This window comes from Propithecus coquereli, unplaced genomic scaffold, assembly GCF_000956105.1.
Source record: "Propithecus coquereli isolate 6110/MARCELLA unplaced genomic scaffold, Pcoq_1.0 Scaffold646, whole genome shotgun sequence".
In the NCBI taxonomy this organism is placed as follows: domain Eukaryota; kingdom Metazoa; phylum Chordata; class Mammalia; order Primates; family Indriidae; genus Propithecus; species Propithecus coquereli.
The window spans coordinates 584,251-601,256 of NW_012152463.1; the positions used below are offsets into that span (position 1 = coordinate 584,251).

Here is a 17,006-nt window from a genome sequence, read left to right on the forward strand (position 1 = left end):
AAAAAAAAAAAAAATAGAAAGAAATGATTTGCTGATTTTTTGATCATACTTATAATAGCTTCTTTGAAGCTTTTGTCTGCTAAATCCAACATGTGGGCCCATTTGAAGTGAGTTCATATTGACTGCTATTTTTTCTGAGCTTTGGTCAGACTTTCCTGTTCCTTTGCATGTCTCATAATAGACATAGTATAAAATGGAAATACAGATAGTATGTAAATAAAAAACGGAACAAAAATCCTGATTGCATATGCAGAAAACAAGTTTTTTATAACTTTTCAGTAATCATAATTGATGGTGGTATTATTAGTATAGTTATTCTGAAACTTTCTTGTATAACATGGAATAAAGCAACTGAATAGTTATGGAATATTCTAATATCCCCTGTGTTCTTAAGAACCAGAATTTTAAGTAGTCTAGGGAAAACTGTAGTCCTGAATTTGAATGATTGAATTGGAAATATCAGTATGAAATCTGAGGTATTTGTGTGTATATGGATGGATGGATATATGTGTACATGTGTGTGTATATAGCCACACATATATGTGTGTGTTGGGGGGAGATATTCTGGTCATGGTGACTGATCCATTAGCAATGAACAGCCCTAGCTCCTAGATTGTGATCTTGAAATATCACATTCCAATAAAAGAAACCTCATTCCAGTTCTGGGACAGGAAATGTATTAGATGAGCTTGGAACATCTGTACGTACATTTAGATAGTGAGGAAACTTTCAAAGATTATTAAGTCCTTTTAAAAGGACCCAGATCAAATATGTGACAATTTGAATTTTCAAGAAGAATAAAAATTGCAGTAGACTCATCAAATATGTTGACATTCATGAGTTCTAATTCAGTATCTCGAAAGCTAAGCAAATGAATGGAAAGAATCAAACATTTTACTGTATGTAGTGAGCTACTGGAAAGCCAAATATTATATGAAGGGAAACATCTCTTTATAAAATTATTCTAGGTAATTAATGAGAATACAGTGAGAGAATTAGAATCTCACCCTTTAGGAGATTGATGCATCTCAGCATTGAGCATCAAGGGCTGCTAACATCAAAACAGGAGCACACCACTGCTAAAGTCTCGCCAGAGGGATTGAACCTGAATTGATCAAGCCTCAGGATCCAGCTGCCAAATTGCAGGAAATACAGAGAACAGAGGGATAGTTTGAACTGTACCATGAGTGTACAGTTCCCATTGGTTTTCTAGCCAATGGGAAACTCTGTAGGTCAAACAGTTCGGATTCTTTGGCAGATTAATTTTAAGGAAAAGAAAGAGGTTTACTCATAATAATTAAACATTTTTAAAACAGAATAAAGAGAGGTAGGTAGATGGGGAATACATACAGTAAGAGAGATTTTAGAGAATCATCAAATAACTAAACTACAGTGTAGGGACGCATACTTGAGTAATGGAGCAATTACTAGAAACGTCAGGGCGGTAGTTACTTTTGGATGGAAGGGCCTATTAAATTGGGGTGAATGGCAATGTTTTTTTTTTTTTTTTTAACTTGGGTAGTAGTCACAAGGATATTTGCGTTATAATAATCCCCTAAGCCATACATCTGTTTTATATGGCATTCTGTATCTGTATTTTATACAATAAAAAGATTAAAAAAGAAACAAGGGTCAAATAAGAAACGGGATAGAACAGTGCCTGGCAGAGGATAGGGGAGGAGTCGTCCCTGCTTGGGAACGAAGAGGGCATTCAGGTCCCAGCCCAGCCACTCCCCCATGGGGCTGTTGGGCTGGCCTCCCCCTTTTCCTCTCTGGGACTCAGTTTCCCTCTCTGTCAGTTGAGGGTAATGAATTCCTGCCTACCTCACTAGGTTTGTGGGAAAACCACGTAGAATAATGGGTTGGGGAATGACATGGAACCAGTGGCGTCTCAGAAGATGGCTAACATTTACTGAGCAGCGGTTGTATCTCATTTCATCCTAGCTGAGTCTCATTCTCTCCTGGCAGTGGGGACCCCATCTCTGTCCTAAAGGAGCCCAGAGTCTTCCGGAGGACTTTGTTGATGAGAGAATACAATAATTTTGCTTTTCTTGTCAGTGGTTTATTAGTAAATAATAGCTCTTCTGGATGGCTTAGAGGGGCTTGAAAATAGCTCATTCCCCTGAGCAAATTAAATATTCTTCTCACAGATCATTTGCCCTGTGAATATGCTTGGCAAAGATTTTTTCCTATCAACAGTGCCAGGGTAAACCCGAGCTCCCCATCTGAGTGCATGCGAATTCGGACTGGGAAGAGAGGACTAACTGAGGTGCTGTGTGATGACAGAATTTCCTTTAGGAGCTTGTCCTAATGACTTGCAGACAGACCCACTTCTACATCATCACCTTCTTATCAACAGTAGTCTCCTTCTCTGACACCATCTTACTTCCAAGTTCTGTTTCTCCTGTGAAGCTCGGACCAGTCTACAGAAACTCTCCTATCTTTTTGTCACCCACCCCCACGGGGGAGGCCACGGATCCCACCCCTTTCTTTGGAGCCAGTTATGTCCAGGTACAGGGACTTCCTCTGGCCCGTGCTGCTCTCCTGCCTCTGTCTTGCTTTTCTTTTTGTCATAGGAGTCAGTCCCATTTCCCAGTCTGTTTGCAGGCTTCTGTGGAACAGGGATCGTCTGCAACTTTTTCTGGGTACTGGAATCAGATAGGGCCTGAGTTCGGATCTTCTATTTGTGGGCCGCGTGATCATGAGCATGTTACCTGATATTTCTGAGCCTGTTTCCTCATGTATAAAACCACAACTGAGAAGAAAATTTTGACATAGTATATCCTAGAAACCAGTTCTGATTTTGCACTGTTTCGTGGCTGCTTTTGGCTTTTCCCCAATAAATGTTAGAATTAATAAGTGGAATGAAGGGCCAGGTGGTGGGCAGTGGGAGAGAGCAACTGGCTGGGGAATGGGAGGACTGACATGTTTTTCAGCACCAAGGCAGGAGTTTCTCAGGTGCCATCTCACTCAGGCGTTGGAAGTAGGTACTAGGCCCATTTTATAGACGAGGAAAAGGCAAGGTGAAGCCTGCTGGCCAGTTCTTCCCCTTCTCAGTACATGCCTAGCACCTGTTTTTTTTTTTTTTTGTTGTTTGTTTTGTTTTGTTGTTTTGTTGTTTTTGAGTCAGGCTCTCACTGTCGCCCCAGCTAGAGTGCAGTGGTGTCATCCTAGCTCACTGCAACCTCAAACTCCTGGGCTCAAGTGACCCGCCTGCCTCAGCCTCCCGAGTAGCTGGGACTACAGGTGCACGTCACTACACCCAGCTAATTTTTCTGTTTTTTGTCGAGACAGGATCTTGCCCTTGCTCAGGCTCATCTCAAATTTCTCCCTCAGCCTCCCAAAGTGCTAGGATTATAGGCATGAGCCATGGCACCTGGCCACATCTGGTATTTGTTCCCTTTGCCGTGTTTCCAGATGGCTCTCATTCCATTCTCCCTTCCTGTCCTTCTCATGATCACTTTCAACCTTTGCCCTTTTCTTCTCCTTCCTCAACTTATGAGCCTTTCCCAGGCCTAGGCAGGTTATCTGGTATGACTCACAAGGATGTGTGGAAATCCCACACGGCACCATGCTGCCTCTAACCGAGCAGTACTGCTTTGTTTCCCCAAGAAAAATATTAGAGGCTTTTATTTACCAATTTAATGGCAAAGATCCTCCTTTCTCTGTTGCGTTTACCTGGCCTGGTTTGAGCTGGAGACCTGTAGGCAGGCAGGGCCTGATGGCGCCGCTCCCCTTATCTCGTGGTGTCTCTTCTCCCACCTTTGCCAGCTGCTCCGCCCCTGAAGCCATTTGGACCACTGTACACGTACATCCATTTTACCGCTGTACATGTAAAAGCCTTTTTTCTTTCTTTCAAAGGATTCCCTTGGATTTTTTCTCACTTGTCGTAGCTTTGAAATGTCCCCAGAGTTGTTTTGGAAATGTACTTCTCTTGTTTCCCGCTAATTGAAATGGAAGAGAACATGGCACTCTCATCCTTGCATTTGAACTTTCAGCTCAAGTCCTTGGAGTATGTTTGGAAAGACTTTCCTCCCCTCGATGTCCTTTCTGCCTTTCTTCTCCACAGCCCAATTGCCTGGATGAACATCATGGCCAAAACTTTGCCACTTAGAATTGATTAATGAAGTCATATTGTCAGCAGAACATTTCCACCTTCCAGATCGTCTTTCCTCTACACCTTCACTGACTTTTGCAGTGAACACTAAATTGGCCTAGTGCTCGTCCGTGTTCTGTGCAGTTACGGAGCAGGCCGATGGGGCCCCAGCCCCTCCCGCTCTCCCCCGGCTCGATGTCTTCCAACCCAGGCCGAGTCTGGAGCAGACCTTCCCCCCGTGCAAGTAAATCATGCTGTTGCTGAGCTTTTCTCTTTTCAGCTTTGTGTTATGGGTTCATCAAACTTTGGTAATTCACCACCCAATTTCACATTTTTGAGTTTGGTCTGGCCCTTTTCAATTAATTCAGAACAATCTCCAAATGTTGGCTGTGCTAAGTGAGAGAGAACAGTCAAGATTCACTTGCCAAACACCACTGGTTCCCTCTACATCAGTGTTGCATCTGTCCACGCCCCTACCCCGCGGCCAGGCACCAGCACTCTTAGGAGATGTCACCATCATTTTCCAGGAGAGTCCACAGAGCCCCAGAGGAAGAGTTTTTTACTGTCCTCGTCTGACATAAGTTGTTGTCTTTTGTCATTGTGGGCCAAACCTGGGAATTAGGTAGGGGAGTTCCTGGGACATAGTAGGCTTTCAGTAAATAGCAAAGTGAATGAATGAGTCAAACTGGGGAGTAACTTTTTTTTCCCCTTCAAAATTAAATGACTCCAAGGAAGTAAAGCAGATTTTCATGTGCTATAAATTGACTGGAAGGTAGATTCCAGAATTTGAAAAGTTTTTTTTTTTTTTTGAAACAGAGTCTCACTGTGTTACCCGGGCTAGAGTGCCGTGGCGTCAGCCTAGCTCACAGCAACCTCAAACTCCTGGGCTCAAGCAATCCTTCTGCCTCAGCCTCCCGAGTAGCTGGGACTACAGGCATGCACCACCATGCCCGGCTAATTTTTTCTATATATTTTTAGTTGTCTGATTAATTTCTTTCTATTTTTAGTGGAGACAGGGTCTCGCTCTTGTTCAGGCTGGTTTCGAACTCCTGAGCTCAAACAGTCCGCCCGCCTCGGCCTCGCAGAGAGGGCCTGAAAAGTTTTTTGAACAATGGCAGAGTTTTAAGGATAATAGGAGTAATAATGTCAAATACTTAAAAAGCACTTCCTACATGTGTTAACTTGTTTCATTCTTACAACAAATCAACGAGGTGGGTATAGGTGTGATTTTCATTTTATAGGTTAGGAAACTGAGGCACAGACACTTGCACAAGATCAACAATTAGTAAGTGGTGAAGCTTGGATTTGAACCCACATCATCTGGCTCCAGAGTCCTTAACCACAACTCTGTTTTGTCTCTTTAAGTATATAGATAGGTGTATGGACTCCCAGGTAAATACTTTGGAGGACAATCCTTCTATGATAGGTAAGTTCTGGTTAGTTTATCATAAGTATTGTTAGACCGAGGAGTCCAAGTATGTGTTGGATACCATTGGCCTCCTAGGGTTAAACTGGACATCATTAAAATACAAGTACATGAGGAAGCACATTTGTTGAGTGACTCACTATTGCATTTGCTGCGCCTGACTTCTTTCCTAGTGCATAGTAGGCACGTTCGTTCTCTCTCTCTCTCTCTTTTTGGAAAGAGGATTGATACCCTTTGACTCATTGCCAGAGGTTGAAAGGAAGGACATGAGATGGGACAAGCCTTTCCATAGTTCGTATTTCCTCAGGGACTCGGGGTTTAGGGGAGTGGAAAGGGTGAGTTGTTCTTTTGACTGAGCTCTCGTAGCAGTTTGCCATCTTTCATTTATAGGCCTTTCGTGCGCCATGTTGAAGGACTTGTTTACCGACCCATAAATGTGAGCTCCGAGAAGCCGCTCTCTGTGACTCACTTGACTTTGTGTCTCTGGTGCCTGATACACTGCCTGGTGCATCGTCCTCCTCAGTGCACTACCATTTGCCGCCTGGCTGGCTGACCAAATGTATAATTCACTCCGCTTTTGTCACGAGGAAGCCCTAGTTGCTGAGGTAGTCCAAAAAATGTTGTTAAGCCTAGTACAACTCTCATTAGGTTTGAAATGAGACATCCGGAAACTTCGCCTGCTTGTTCGCATCCCGGTGTGGATGGTTGTCACACCCTCCGTCACTATATCTAGGCTGCAGCTGGCTAACTCCATTGCTCAGGGAGAGTCCTTTGCTAACGAGGCCAAGGTTGTGGGTTTGATCCCTGGCCCCTGACTGCAGCGAGCCATCTGTCTTCACAAAGGCATGTCACTGGATACGAGGGGAGGAGCGTGTGCAGGGGGAGAAGCTGGAGTCCATTCTGGGAAAGACAGCTCCCTGACAGCTGGCCAGAGCGTCCTTTTGGACTGTGAAGGATGTCTTTTTCTTCTCCCACTTTCCATCTCTGGATATCTGGTTTTTATTTCAGACTTTTTCAAAATAGGTGATACTGAGGGTTATATAAATGAAAGGGAAGCCATTCCGAAGCCCGAGAACTGAAAACAGTTGACCTAGAAGATACATGGAATATTTCTGGTTTTCTAGGGTTACAAGTGTTGACAATGTCCAGAATCCTGATGGGATGTATTTCATAACGTAAGAAGTAGCTTCTGGTCCCCTTTGTAATCAAGAAACCTCTTTTCAGCAAGGAGGATGGGGAAAGGGATTTTAGAATATAAGATTATGTTCAATCTTTTCTTTCTTTTTGGGGCACTCAGCTTTTTAAGTGTCATGGGTACCTAGCTGGTTCTGTGAACAAGGAGAGGTGGGTGCAAAGAGGGCTTTTGCTCTCAAGATGATTGCAGTTTGGCTGGTGTACAGATACAAGTTCAAATGAAAATCAGTGCGGTACATGCTATCTAGGCTGAAAATGCATACAGAGTTTTGGGAGCGCCCAGGAAGCAGTGCCTGTCTCTCTTCCTGTGGAAGCTAGGAAAAGTTTCCCAAGGCTGGCCTTGGTCCTGGGTCTTGAAGGTTCTCTTAGAGTCCCCTGGGACCCTTCAGACAGAGAGGAGTGCATGTGAAGGCACAAGGGCAGGGAAGTTTTCCTGAAATGCCTGGAAAGTTTTTTTAAAAACCTCAAAATCCTCATTATCCACACAGCTCTCTAGAAGCTATTAGGCCGGCTTGTCACTTAGTGTAGGAGTGCTGCTCCCCCAGGTCCCCACACTACAAGGAATGTCCCTGAGCGTGTAGGACACATGCAGTAGGTAGGAGAGGCCCAGGCTTTGCTGCCTGTTGGTCCCTGCTCGGTGAAAACGGAGACAAGAAACAGGTGGCAAATATATCCCCTTGTGGTCTTGGTTCATTCAGCTCACGATGGTTCTGACTTTCATTCACTCAACACGTATTTATTGAGCACTTCCTGTATGCCCAGCTCTATTTGAGAGCCTCGGATCATGTCAGTGAGAAAAAGCAAGGTCTCTGCCTTGGAGGTGCACACATTCTTGTGGGGCTGTGAATCCATCTAAGCTCCCTAAGGGAGGGATGGTACCCTCGTTCGCCAGCGCATCCTCGGGGGCCAGCCTGGAACCTGATGTGAAACATTGCTCAATAATTGTTGAAATAGCCTACTGCTTAAGAGTTTCGTAAGTACTAGTTGGTAAGAAAAAACATGGAAAAAGGCAAATGATTTCTTTGCTGTAAGAGATCTATTGTGTTAGCGTGTAACTGATCTTCAGTCACAAAATTCTTAGTCACAGAGGAGAAAAAAATACTGAATGTACTCCAGCAAGGGTACTTTTCCCTCATCACCCAAGAATTTGACATCCGCTAGAAAAAGTCTTTTATTCACATCACTAATGTGATGTTTGCATGATAATGACAGGCGATACTGAGTTTAAGTGTTTTGTTGGCCTGGGTCAAACTTGGAGGTCAGAAGATAATTTGGAAGGACAAGTTAAAGGGAGGAATTGTCTTTTCCCACCCAGCTCCCAAGAAATGAAAGAAGGAATAAAAAAACGTACTGTGCTGGCATCGAAGTTCCACCCCTCACAAGCTGAAACAGTTCTCAAGTCCTGAGTTTCTCCCAGCCTTGGTTTTCCATTTTGAGTTTAGAGCTCAGGCTTCCGCCCCATGTACATTTCCCCCTTGGTTTGATAGTACAGAGGGACAGGTGACAATATTAAAGAGCTGAGAATATTGTTCAGAGTTGTCAAACAGAACAGGACAAAACCAGGCGCTGCTGGGAGCTTGCAGGTAAGGATGTACATTTCGGAGCCCAGCCTAGGAAAACGCTGCCGCAGGGCCGGAGGGGGGACTGCAGCCCGTGGCCAGGAGGGAGGCTCAGGAAGGAGGGCAAGTGCTGGAGCATCAGTGCCCTCCCTGGGTGTCCTGACGGCCTGTGGGGGCCAGTGCTGATTGTCAGGAAGTCATGCTTTTGTGCTGACCAAAGGGCCAGCAAAGAAGCCCTGGTAAGGAGGAGGCTCGGCAGCAGGAGGATGAAAAGAAAAGGGAGGAGAAGAAAAAATGGAAGTAGGTCAAGGGAAGAGCAGAATATGTCACTGTGAAAAGTGGTAGGCTTTCCCACCAGAGGGGAGACAGGGTCTGAACAAGACCAAGGCTGTAGGACACTGGCCTGAGCTCTCCCTGCCAGCTTGGGGACAGACAGTGAAATTCGTGAGCGAAAGCAGGGTTTTGCCTGCCTGACAGGTTGAACAAGCAGCTGGTGCTCCGGGGACTTGCGGGCCCTTTGCTCCTTGGTAATAGCGGAGCTGTTGGGATCCTTTCCACGTGGAGAGTAGTGCACCCAGCTCAGGAAGCTTGCCAAAGCAAAGGCAGGAGATGAACCCCAAGTTCTGACAGCTTGCCAGAGTGCCCGCTGCTCAAATGCTGGCCAGAACATTTGTTTTGAGAATAGTTTACCATAATGAATTCTGACATCATTGCACTCTCTCAGTCAAGGGTGTTGAAATGGAATAAATGACCTAATGTCAAGGGTCTGTGGAAATCCTCAAAACCAGGGAGATTCCCTTGGCTCTCTTGTCTTCGTTTTGGAGCGGGGATTTTAAGTAACAGTTCATTCTAGATATTTAATGGATCTCAACATTTTAAGAATAAACATAGTTTAGAGATACGAAGGCAATCATGTGGGTTTTGTTTACTTCCCTCAAATCGGGTTATCTCACAGCGTTTGGAATATAATTCGTGCAAATTAATTTCTATTTTTCATTCCTTTCTATCATGATTATGTAGCTTAAAACAAATTTTTGTCCTGCTCTCATGGTAACAGTGGAAGTGATTAGTTGGATAAAATTATGTGATTAAAAAATGTTTGATTCGTATAGGACTTGCTGAGAATTGTGTGTTTTTGCATTTGGGGCGCCTTAAAATGCGCAGTCTCTCACCTCCGGTCCTTTCCTTGCTGTCAGGTTGTGCTGCGGCTGGGCTGGATCGGAGCACAGCTGTCCTTCCCTGGGGCCACCGTCATTTGAATAGGCCACAGCCTTGGGCCTGCTCCGTTTAGGGTTATTGTGGATTCTTTGTTTGCAAGCAGGATTCTTCCCAGCTTGAAGAAGAATTTGATTCTGAATCCTAAACTCTTTCCAACACTAAACTGTAAACAGTTTGAGAAAAACTCACATTAGCTTCAAAGGCTGCATTGGAAATACGCTCCCAGTTGCGGTTTTGCCTCATCATGTGTGTGGCTCCTTCAGTTAGGACGACTTCCTCTGTTTCTCCACCAGAGGGCCTCGGTCCTGCATGGGAGAAACCATCGTGCACCTTAAAGGGGAATTGAATTTCTCTGTCCATCATTTCTCTCTTTAGGCAGCCGAGGGCATTACCCTCAGACACTGGGCTTCACCTGGGCCAACGGATTTTCTTTCCAGTTTTGAACCAGTACCTAGGAGTATCTCACTAGCTGTCATCACTGGAGCACACAGAATTGATGTTATAAATATATTAAGTAATTTGCATATTAATGGTGCAAAGCACAGACCTGAGCTCTTGGATTCCTATTTTGTTCTTTCCTCTAGAGTTACACTTCTGTTTGCAAGCTCTCATTTACCCAGGAAGGTAATAGAATACGGTAGAAAGCTCTCAGCTCGCTCTCTCCCTAGGTTTATGAGCCTGAGCAAGCCCTTTCACTTCTGTGTCATAATGGACCAGCTTGTGTTGGATCGTTTATAGCTAGAAAATTCTGTGCTTCTATAACTATGTAAGTAGCTCATTCTGCAAGGAGGGCATAGGAGGCATTCTGAATGACCAATTCTTATTTGTAGCCTTCCCCAGGGTATAATGTTTAGATTTGATACTGCTTATTCAAGGCCTAATTTTCCCTAGTAAATCATCCCTTTCTATGAGGGTCTTCAATTATGTTTCCTCGGCCAAACGCTTATTTCATACAGTGCAAAGTATGAGTGTGAAAAATAAATATGGAAAAGGAAATAACTTTCCTTTTGTACATAGTAGGAACTTAATTAGTGATTCTGGAATAAAATTAGACTACCATATCCATACCCATGCCTTTTTTAGCTGTAGCTATTTCCTTCCCTCCATGTTACTTAAGAGAACCAAGCTTCAGTCCAAAGCAAATGCACTTTGTTGCCTGTGAACATGGATCGCATAAAAACAAATGAAGGAGAAAGCAGAGTAGATTGCATGTCCCAGGGCCTGCTCCCTAATTTTTATTCGTGTTGCTGTTAGAGTTCCGTTAGTGCTGCTTGGAGTCCTGAGCACAAGCTTGTCTTTTTATGCCGCCACAAAGCTTCTGATCTGATATTATCTGACATGTGTGGGTGAGAGGACTATGGGAGTATTTATATACCTATGCCAATAACCCATTATCTTAAAGTTCTCGGGCCATTCTTGTGAATGAGAGCCCTGGGATGTTGTGTAGGTATAAGATACGAATTAATAGCCCTCGTGAGGGCTCGTAACTTACAGAACCCACATTCAGCTTGATTTAATACCTTGGCATGGTTTGAAATGTCATCCAAGAAGAGAGCCAAATACCTAGAGCATCTGCCGCAGCCTGCAGAGACTGACAGGTTTGCACTGGCTGACCTGTGCTGTGGCTTTTTGGAAAGATGAGATGTGTTCTAATGAGCAGGTTATAAATATCACCAAGTTTTGTCATAGGTGGTGGCAGTGCTCAATGTAAAGGGACCAGCTGGAAAGTGTTCCCAGCTAAACCGACCGGGCAGTTTTCAGAGAGGACAACAAGTGGGTCTTGAATATATTGACCAGGATGTTACTAAAGAATTATTCGTGCCTTAATGAAATACGTCACTCAAACACGTCTCTGTGGGGTGTGTGGGGCAGTGAGGAGAGATGTGTTCTGGTCACACTCAGGAAGCTCGGGTTCCAGTCATCACACTCACTCTCAAAACAGGCTTCTGACCCGTTGCTTCTTGTTGTCAATGCAGGGTTCAGAGAAGTTGGTTTGATGAATTTACTGAATAGTGATTTATGTTCTCAAAGATGCAGAGTGGTTGCTTGGTGGAGTCCCTGATTTTTCATACCTTTTATCTTTGTCTTGCCCATAAAAATTGCAACAAAAAGCCTTTACCCACATTACGCACAGTGCATTGCTGATATTCCTGTACCCTTTTGCCCAGTGATGCCACCTACCTTTTAAATGAAAATATAGATTTCACCCCCACTCTGCAGAGCCATTCTAAATTTGAAGGTAGACTCTTGTAAGAGGTCTTGATTTTTTTTTTTTTTTTTGAGACAGAGTGCCGTGGCGTCAGCCTAGCTCACAGCAACCTCAAACTCCTGGGCTCAAGCAATCCTTCTGCCTCAGCCTCCCGAGTAGCTGAGACTACAGGCATGTGCCACAATGCCCGGCTAATTTTTTCTATGTATTTTTAGTTGTCCAATTAATTTCTTTCTATTTTTAGTAGAGACGGGGTCTCGCTCTTGCTCAGGCTGGTTTCGAACTCCTGAGCTCAAACAATCCGCCCGCCTTGGCCTCCCAGAGTGCTAGGATTACAGGTGTGAGCCACCGCACCCGGCCTAGGTCTTGATTTTTCTTATTTGTCGGCCTCAGAACTGATTTTCAGATTTTTATTTTCTTGAGAAAATTTGGTAGGGGTTAGAAAGCACAAAAGACTATCAATCTTGGGTCATATTTTTCAGAGTTGACCAAAGGTGGATTAACATATGCAGAATAACTGTTTGCTTAAAATCTAGCCAACAGATTTTAAGTAGACAAAATGCATTGAAATATGCGTATAAAATATTTAATATTAATACGCGCCAGATAGAAACTCTGTCAAATTCTGTGTGCACACAGGAACTTGACAAGAGGAGTTGGAAGATTTAGAGAGCTTCTCAGAGCAGTTGAAACGAGAACAACTCAAAACCTGCGAATGGTAAGTGTGACCAATGGCTCATTTGAGGCCAGCACAGTGCTTGTCTCATCTATGTTTACATGTGTATGTTTTTATATTAATATATAAATAGTAACTAACCCATTTACAGCATACGATTCAATGGTTTTTAACATATTCGCAGAGTTGTTTAGCTATCACAAATATTTAATTTCAGGACATTTTAATCAAAAGAAGCTATACTCATTAGTAGTCACTCCCCATTTTCCCCTTCCTCTAGCCCTTGGCAACTGCTGACTTATTTAATACTTTCTGTTTCTATGGATTTGCCTGTTTTGGACATTTTATATAAATGGAATTATATAATATGTGGCTTCCTTCACTTATCATAATGCTTTCAAGTCTCTTCCATGCTGCAGTATGTATCAGTATTTCTTTCCTTTTTATTGCCAAATAATACTCCATTGTGTGGATATATCATACTGACTTATCCATGCATCAGTTGGTGGACATTGGGTTGTTTCCACTTTGGGGCTATTACAAATAATGCTCCTATGAATGTTCATGTACAGGTTTTTATGTGGACATACGTGTCCTTTTCTCTTGGATGTATACCTAGAAGTGGAATTACTAGGTCATATGCTGACTCCGTGTTTAACATTTTGAGGAACTGCCAGACTGTTTTCCAAAGCACTGCACCATCTTACATCCCCATCAGCAGTTCCAAAGGTTCCAATTCCTTCACATCCTTGCCAACGCTTGTTATCTTTTGAGCTGTAGCCGTCCTATTGGGCATGCAGTGAGATCCCAGTGTGGTTTTGATTTGCCCTTCCCTGATGGCTAATGATGTTGAGCATCTTTTCATGTGCTTGTTGGCAGTGCTCTCTCCTGAAACATAAGAAGTGCAGCCTGTAGGGCAGGTAGACTGTGGGCCTCCTGGCTGCCAGTGTGTTGACGGGATAGGCTGTATGCTTATAATTCATACCAAAACCCACAGAGAGCAATGCAGATTAGATCTTGACGGGAATTAGTTGGCCAATTATATTGACTATAAAATTTAGAAGACAAATATAAAAGATAGTTAGGTTAACAGTTGATTAGCAACTTGGCTCTCCCGTTGACTTGAAATCTCTCTCTTCCTTTGTAATCCTTCACTTTCCTATCGAAGGAGGTTCATTAATTACACCTCTGCAGCTTACCATATAGAGCCGTAGCCATTTGGTGTTTGGGTGATGGCATGGTGCATATTAGAAGCTAAGCAAATGTCACATGTCACAACTGATGTAGCACCCCCTGTAAGATTGCATTGTCTTTTGTCATCCATGCTGTTGTCCTCCCTTTGTCATCGATCCTTTAAATGCTGTGGGAAATTACTCAGGTGGGTGAGGCTAAGAGATTCATGTTACAGGAAATGAAGGCATTAACTTCATTTTGGTGTCTTCAGACTTTTAGGAGGTAGATGTACAAATTGTGGGGCCAGGTGGCTAAGCAGTAGACTTTTCTAGAATTATGGGAGTGAGACAATATGAGCAACTTCACACACACACACGCACACACTGCCCCAGCCTAAGAACTTACTTGGCCCTTAATATTTATTTATATATTGATATGATTTATAGGTGTCTTAAAAAATTCAAACAAAACATTTAGATTTTTAAGGTTCTTCAAGACAAAAGAACCTGCGAGAACATGGATAAAAATTGTTGCCAGCTATCTTTTCTCTCAGATTGACGTACTCCCAGCATTTCATAAAACTTCTCAACTGGTCAGTATGAATAGCTTCTTCCAAGATATGGAAGCATGATGAAAGTAACGGATTAAATTGGCAGGTGCTTTCATAATTGTTTTAAAAGTACATTAAAAAGGCCAATCTTTCAAAATTGCTTAAATACGGAACATTTGTTCATATCGTTGACTCTCAAATATATATATATTTGATTAAGGAAGTGAATTTTTTTCCCCATTAAAAGGTGTAAGTGCACTAAACACACCTCAGGAATCTGCTTACTGCTGACTTCAACATTATTTTCCCAAATTAGAGAATATCCTTCATTATTGTCTAAGGCTTATAATTTTCAAATCAATAGATTTTAACTTTTAAAAATCCTATGAGGCAGGATTCTGAATAGAGATGTGTTGGGAAGGAAGGGGAGGGGTTCATGTCAATGTTTGTTTCTGAGAAGGCTAGTGAAGAGGCTCCTACACAACGTCTGGGCAGGCTGGAGCTGCTGACTGGTCAGTGCTAACAGGAGGGAGACACTCCCCACTTTGTGTGGCACTGAGGTACAGGTGTGCCTTTTTGATCTCACTTGATGATCTGCAAGTGACCGAAGTTAAACTGTTTCTGATTCCTTGAGTGCTTAACCAAAGATGTACATCAGAATTATCTGAAGAGCTTTGAACAAATACATATCTCTATGCCCGGCCTCAGAAATTCCAACAGAGTAGGTCTGGGACAGGGCCCGAGAATCTGTGTATTCTAAAGTTGCCACGTGTCATTCTTTCCCACCCTAGCTGGAGAAGCACTTTCTTGGTCTTATTCACTGGTGTCTTGGCTTACACTGGACATCAGAAAGTTTCTCCAGATAATGCCATTCATAAGACAGTGTTTCCATCAGTCTTAATATCTATGATTCTTTCAATATTCGCTGATAATTGCAAATTTATGATATTCTTATGAGATGGAAAAGTTGCTTGGTAAATTCTATCTGGACCATAGCAGAGAAGGATTAACAAATACATTTACAGTAATTCCACCCCTAGGTATATACCCCAAAGAATTTAAAACGGGTGGTCAAACAAAAACTTCCACATGAATGTTCATAGCAGCACTATTTATGGTAGCCAAAAGGTGGAAACCAAATGTCTATGAACTGACAAATGGGTACACAAAATGTGGTCTATCCATGCAATGGAGTGTACTTAGCCATAAAAGGGAATCAAGTACTGATACATGCACAATATGGATGAACCTTGAAGACATCATGCTAAGTGAAGGAAGCCAGTCACAAAAAGACCCATATTGTATCATTCCATTTATACGAAATGTCCAAAATAGGCAAATCCATAGACACAGAAGGCTTATTAGTTGTTCACATGGTCTGGGAGGAAGGGGAATGGGGAATCATTGCTTAAAGGGTGTAGAGTTTTTTTTTGGGGGGATGATGAAAATGTTCTGGAACTAGGTAGTGGTGATGGTTATACAACATCGTGAATGTACCAAATGCCATTGGATTGTACACTTTAAAACAGTTAAACAGTTTCTGTTTGTGTCCTTTGCGCACTTTTTAATGAGGTTGTTTGATTTTTTTCTTGCTGATTTGCCTGAGGTTTTTTTATAGATTCTAGTTATCAGCCCTTTATCAGATGTATAGCATGCAAATATTTTCTCCCATTCTGTAGGTTGTCTGTTCACTCTCATGATTGTTTCCTTGGCTGTGCAGACCCTTTTTAATTTGATCGGATCCCATTTATTTATTATTATTGTTGCTGTGATTGCTTTTGGGGTCTTGTTCAGAAATTCTTTGCCAAGGCTGATGTCTATAAAAATTTTTCCAGCATTTTCTTCTATAATTCTTATGGTTTCATGCCTTAGGTTTAAGTCCGTTATCCATTTCAAAAGAAGGTAGACTAATGGCCAACAAACATTTGAAAAAATGCTCAACATCTCTAATCATCAGGGAAATGCCACCTGGTAAATTAAAACCACAATGAGATATCACTTAACTCCAGTGAGAATGGCTTTTATTAAAAAGTCCCAAAACAACCAATGTTGGCATGGATGCGAAGAGATAGGGACATTCATACACTGTTGGTGGGACTGCAAACTAGTACAACCTTTATGGAAAGTAGTATGGAGATACCTCAAAGAACTAAAAGTAGAACTGCCATTTGATCCAGCAATCCCATTATTGGGTATTTACCCAAAGGAAAAAAAGACATTCTATAAAAAAGACACCTGTACTCATATATTCATTGCAGCACAATTCACAATTGCAAAGATGTAGGAACAACCTAAGTGCCCACCAATATGTGAGTAGATTAATAAAATGAGGTATATGTATACCTTGGAGTACTACTGAGCCATAAAAAAGGGTGAACTAATACCTCTTATATTAACCTGGATGGAACTGGAGCCCATTCTTCTCAGTGAAGTATCACAAGAATGGAAAAACAAACACCACATGCATTCACTGTTAAATTGGTATTAATTGATGAACACTTATATGCACATATGGAAGTAACATTCATTGGGGACCAAGCAGGTGGGAGAGGGGAGGAGGGGATGGGTAAATTCACACCTAATGGGCGTGGTATGTGCTGTCCAGGGGATGGGCATGCTTGTAGCTTTGACTTGGGCAGTGTAAAGGCAATTTATGTGACCAAAGCATTTGTACCCCCATAATATTCTGAAATAAAAACAATTTTTAAAAATTAAAAACAAAAACAAATGGTTAAACAGCCTGAGCAACATAGTGAGACCCTGTGTCTACAAAAAATAGAAAAATTATCTTCTCATGGTGGTGTACTTGTATAGTCCCAGCTACTTGGAAGCAGGAGGATCGCTTGAGCCCAGGAGCTTAAGGTTGCAGTTAGCTGTGATGATACCACTGCACTCTAGCCTGGGC

General features: G+C 42.6%; 1 protein-coding gene across 1 annotated transcript in view; it reads left to right on the forward strand.

Annotated features, from left to right (window-relative positions):
• The window catches only part of TTC7B (tetratricopeptide repeat domain 7B), a 236,156-nt gene that overhangs the window by 75,605 nt on the left and 143,545 nt on the right, over positions 1–17,006 (forward strand). Inside the window, exon 6 of the mRNA XM_012660002.1 lies at positions 12,342–12,420. Within this exon, the coding sequence (XP_012515456.1) occupies positions 12,342–12,420 (79 nt within the window). The remainder of the gene's footprint in view (positions 1–12,341; positions 12,421–17,006) is intronic.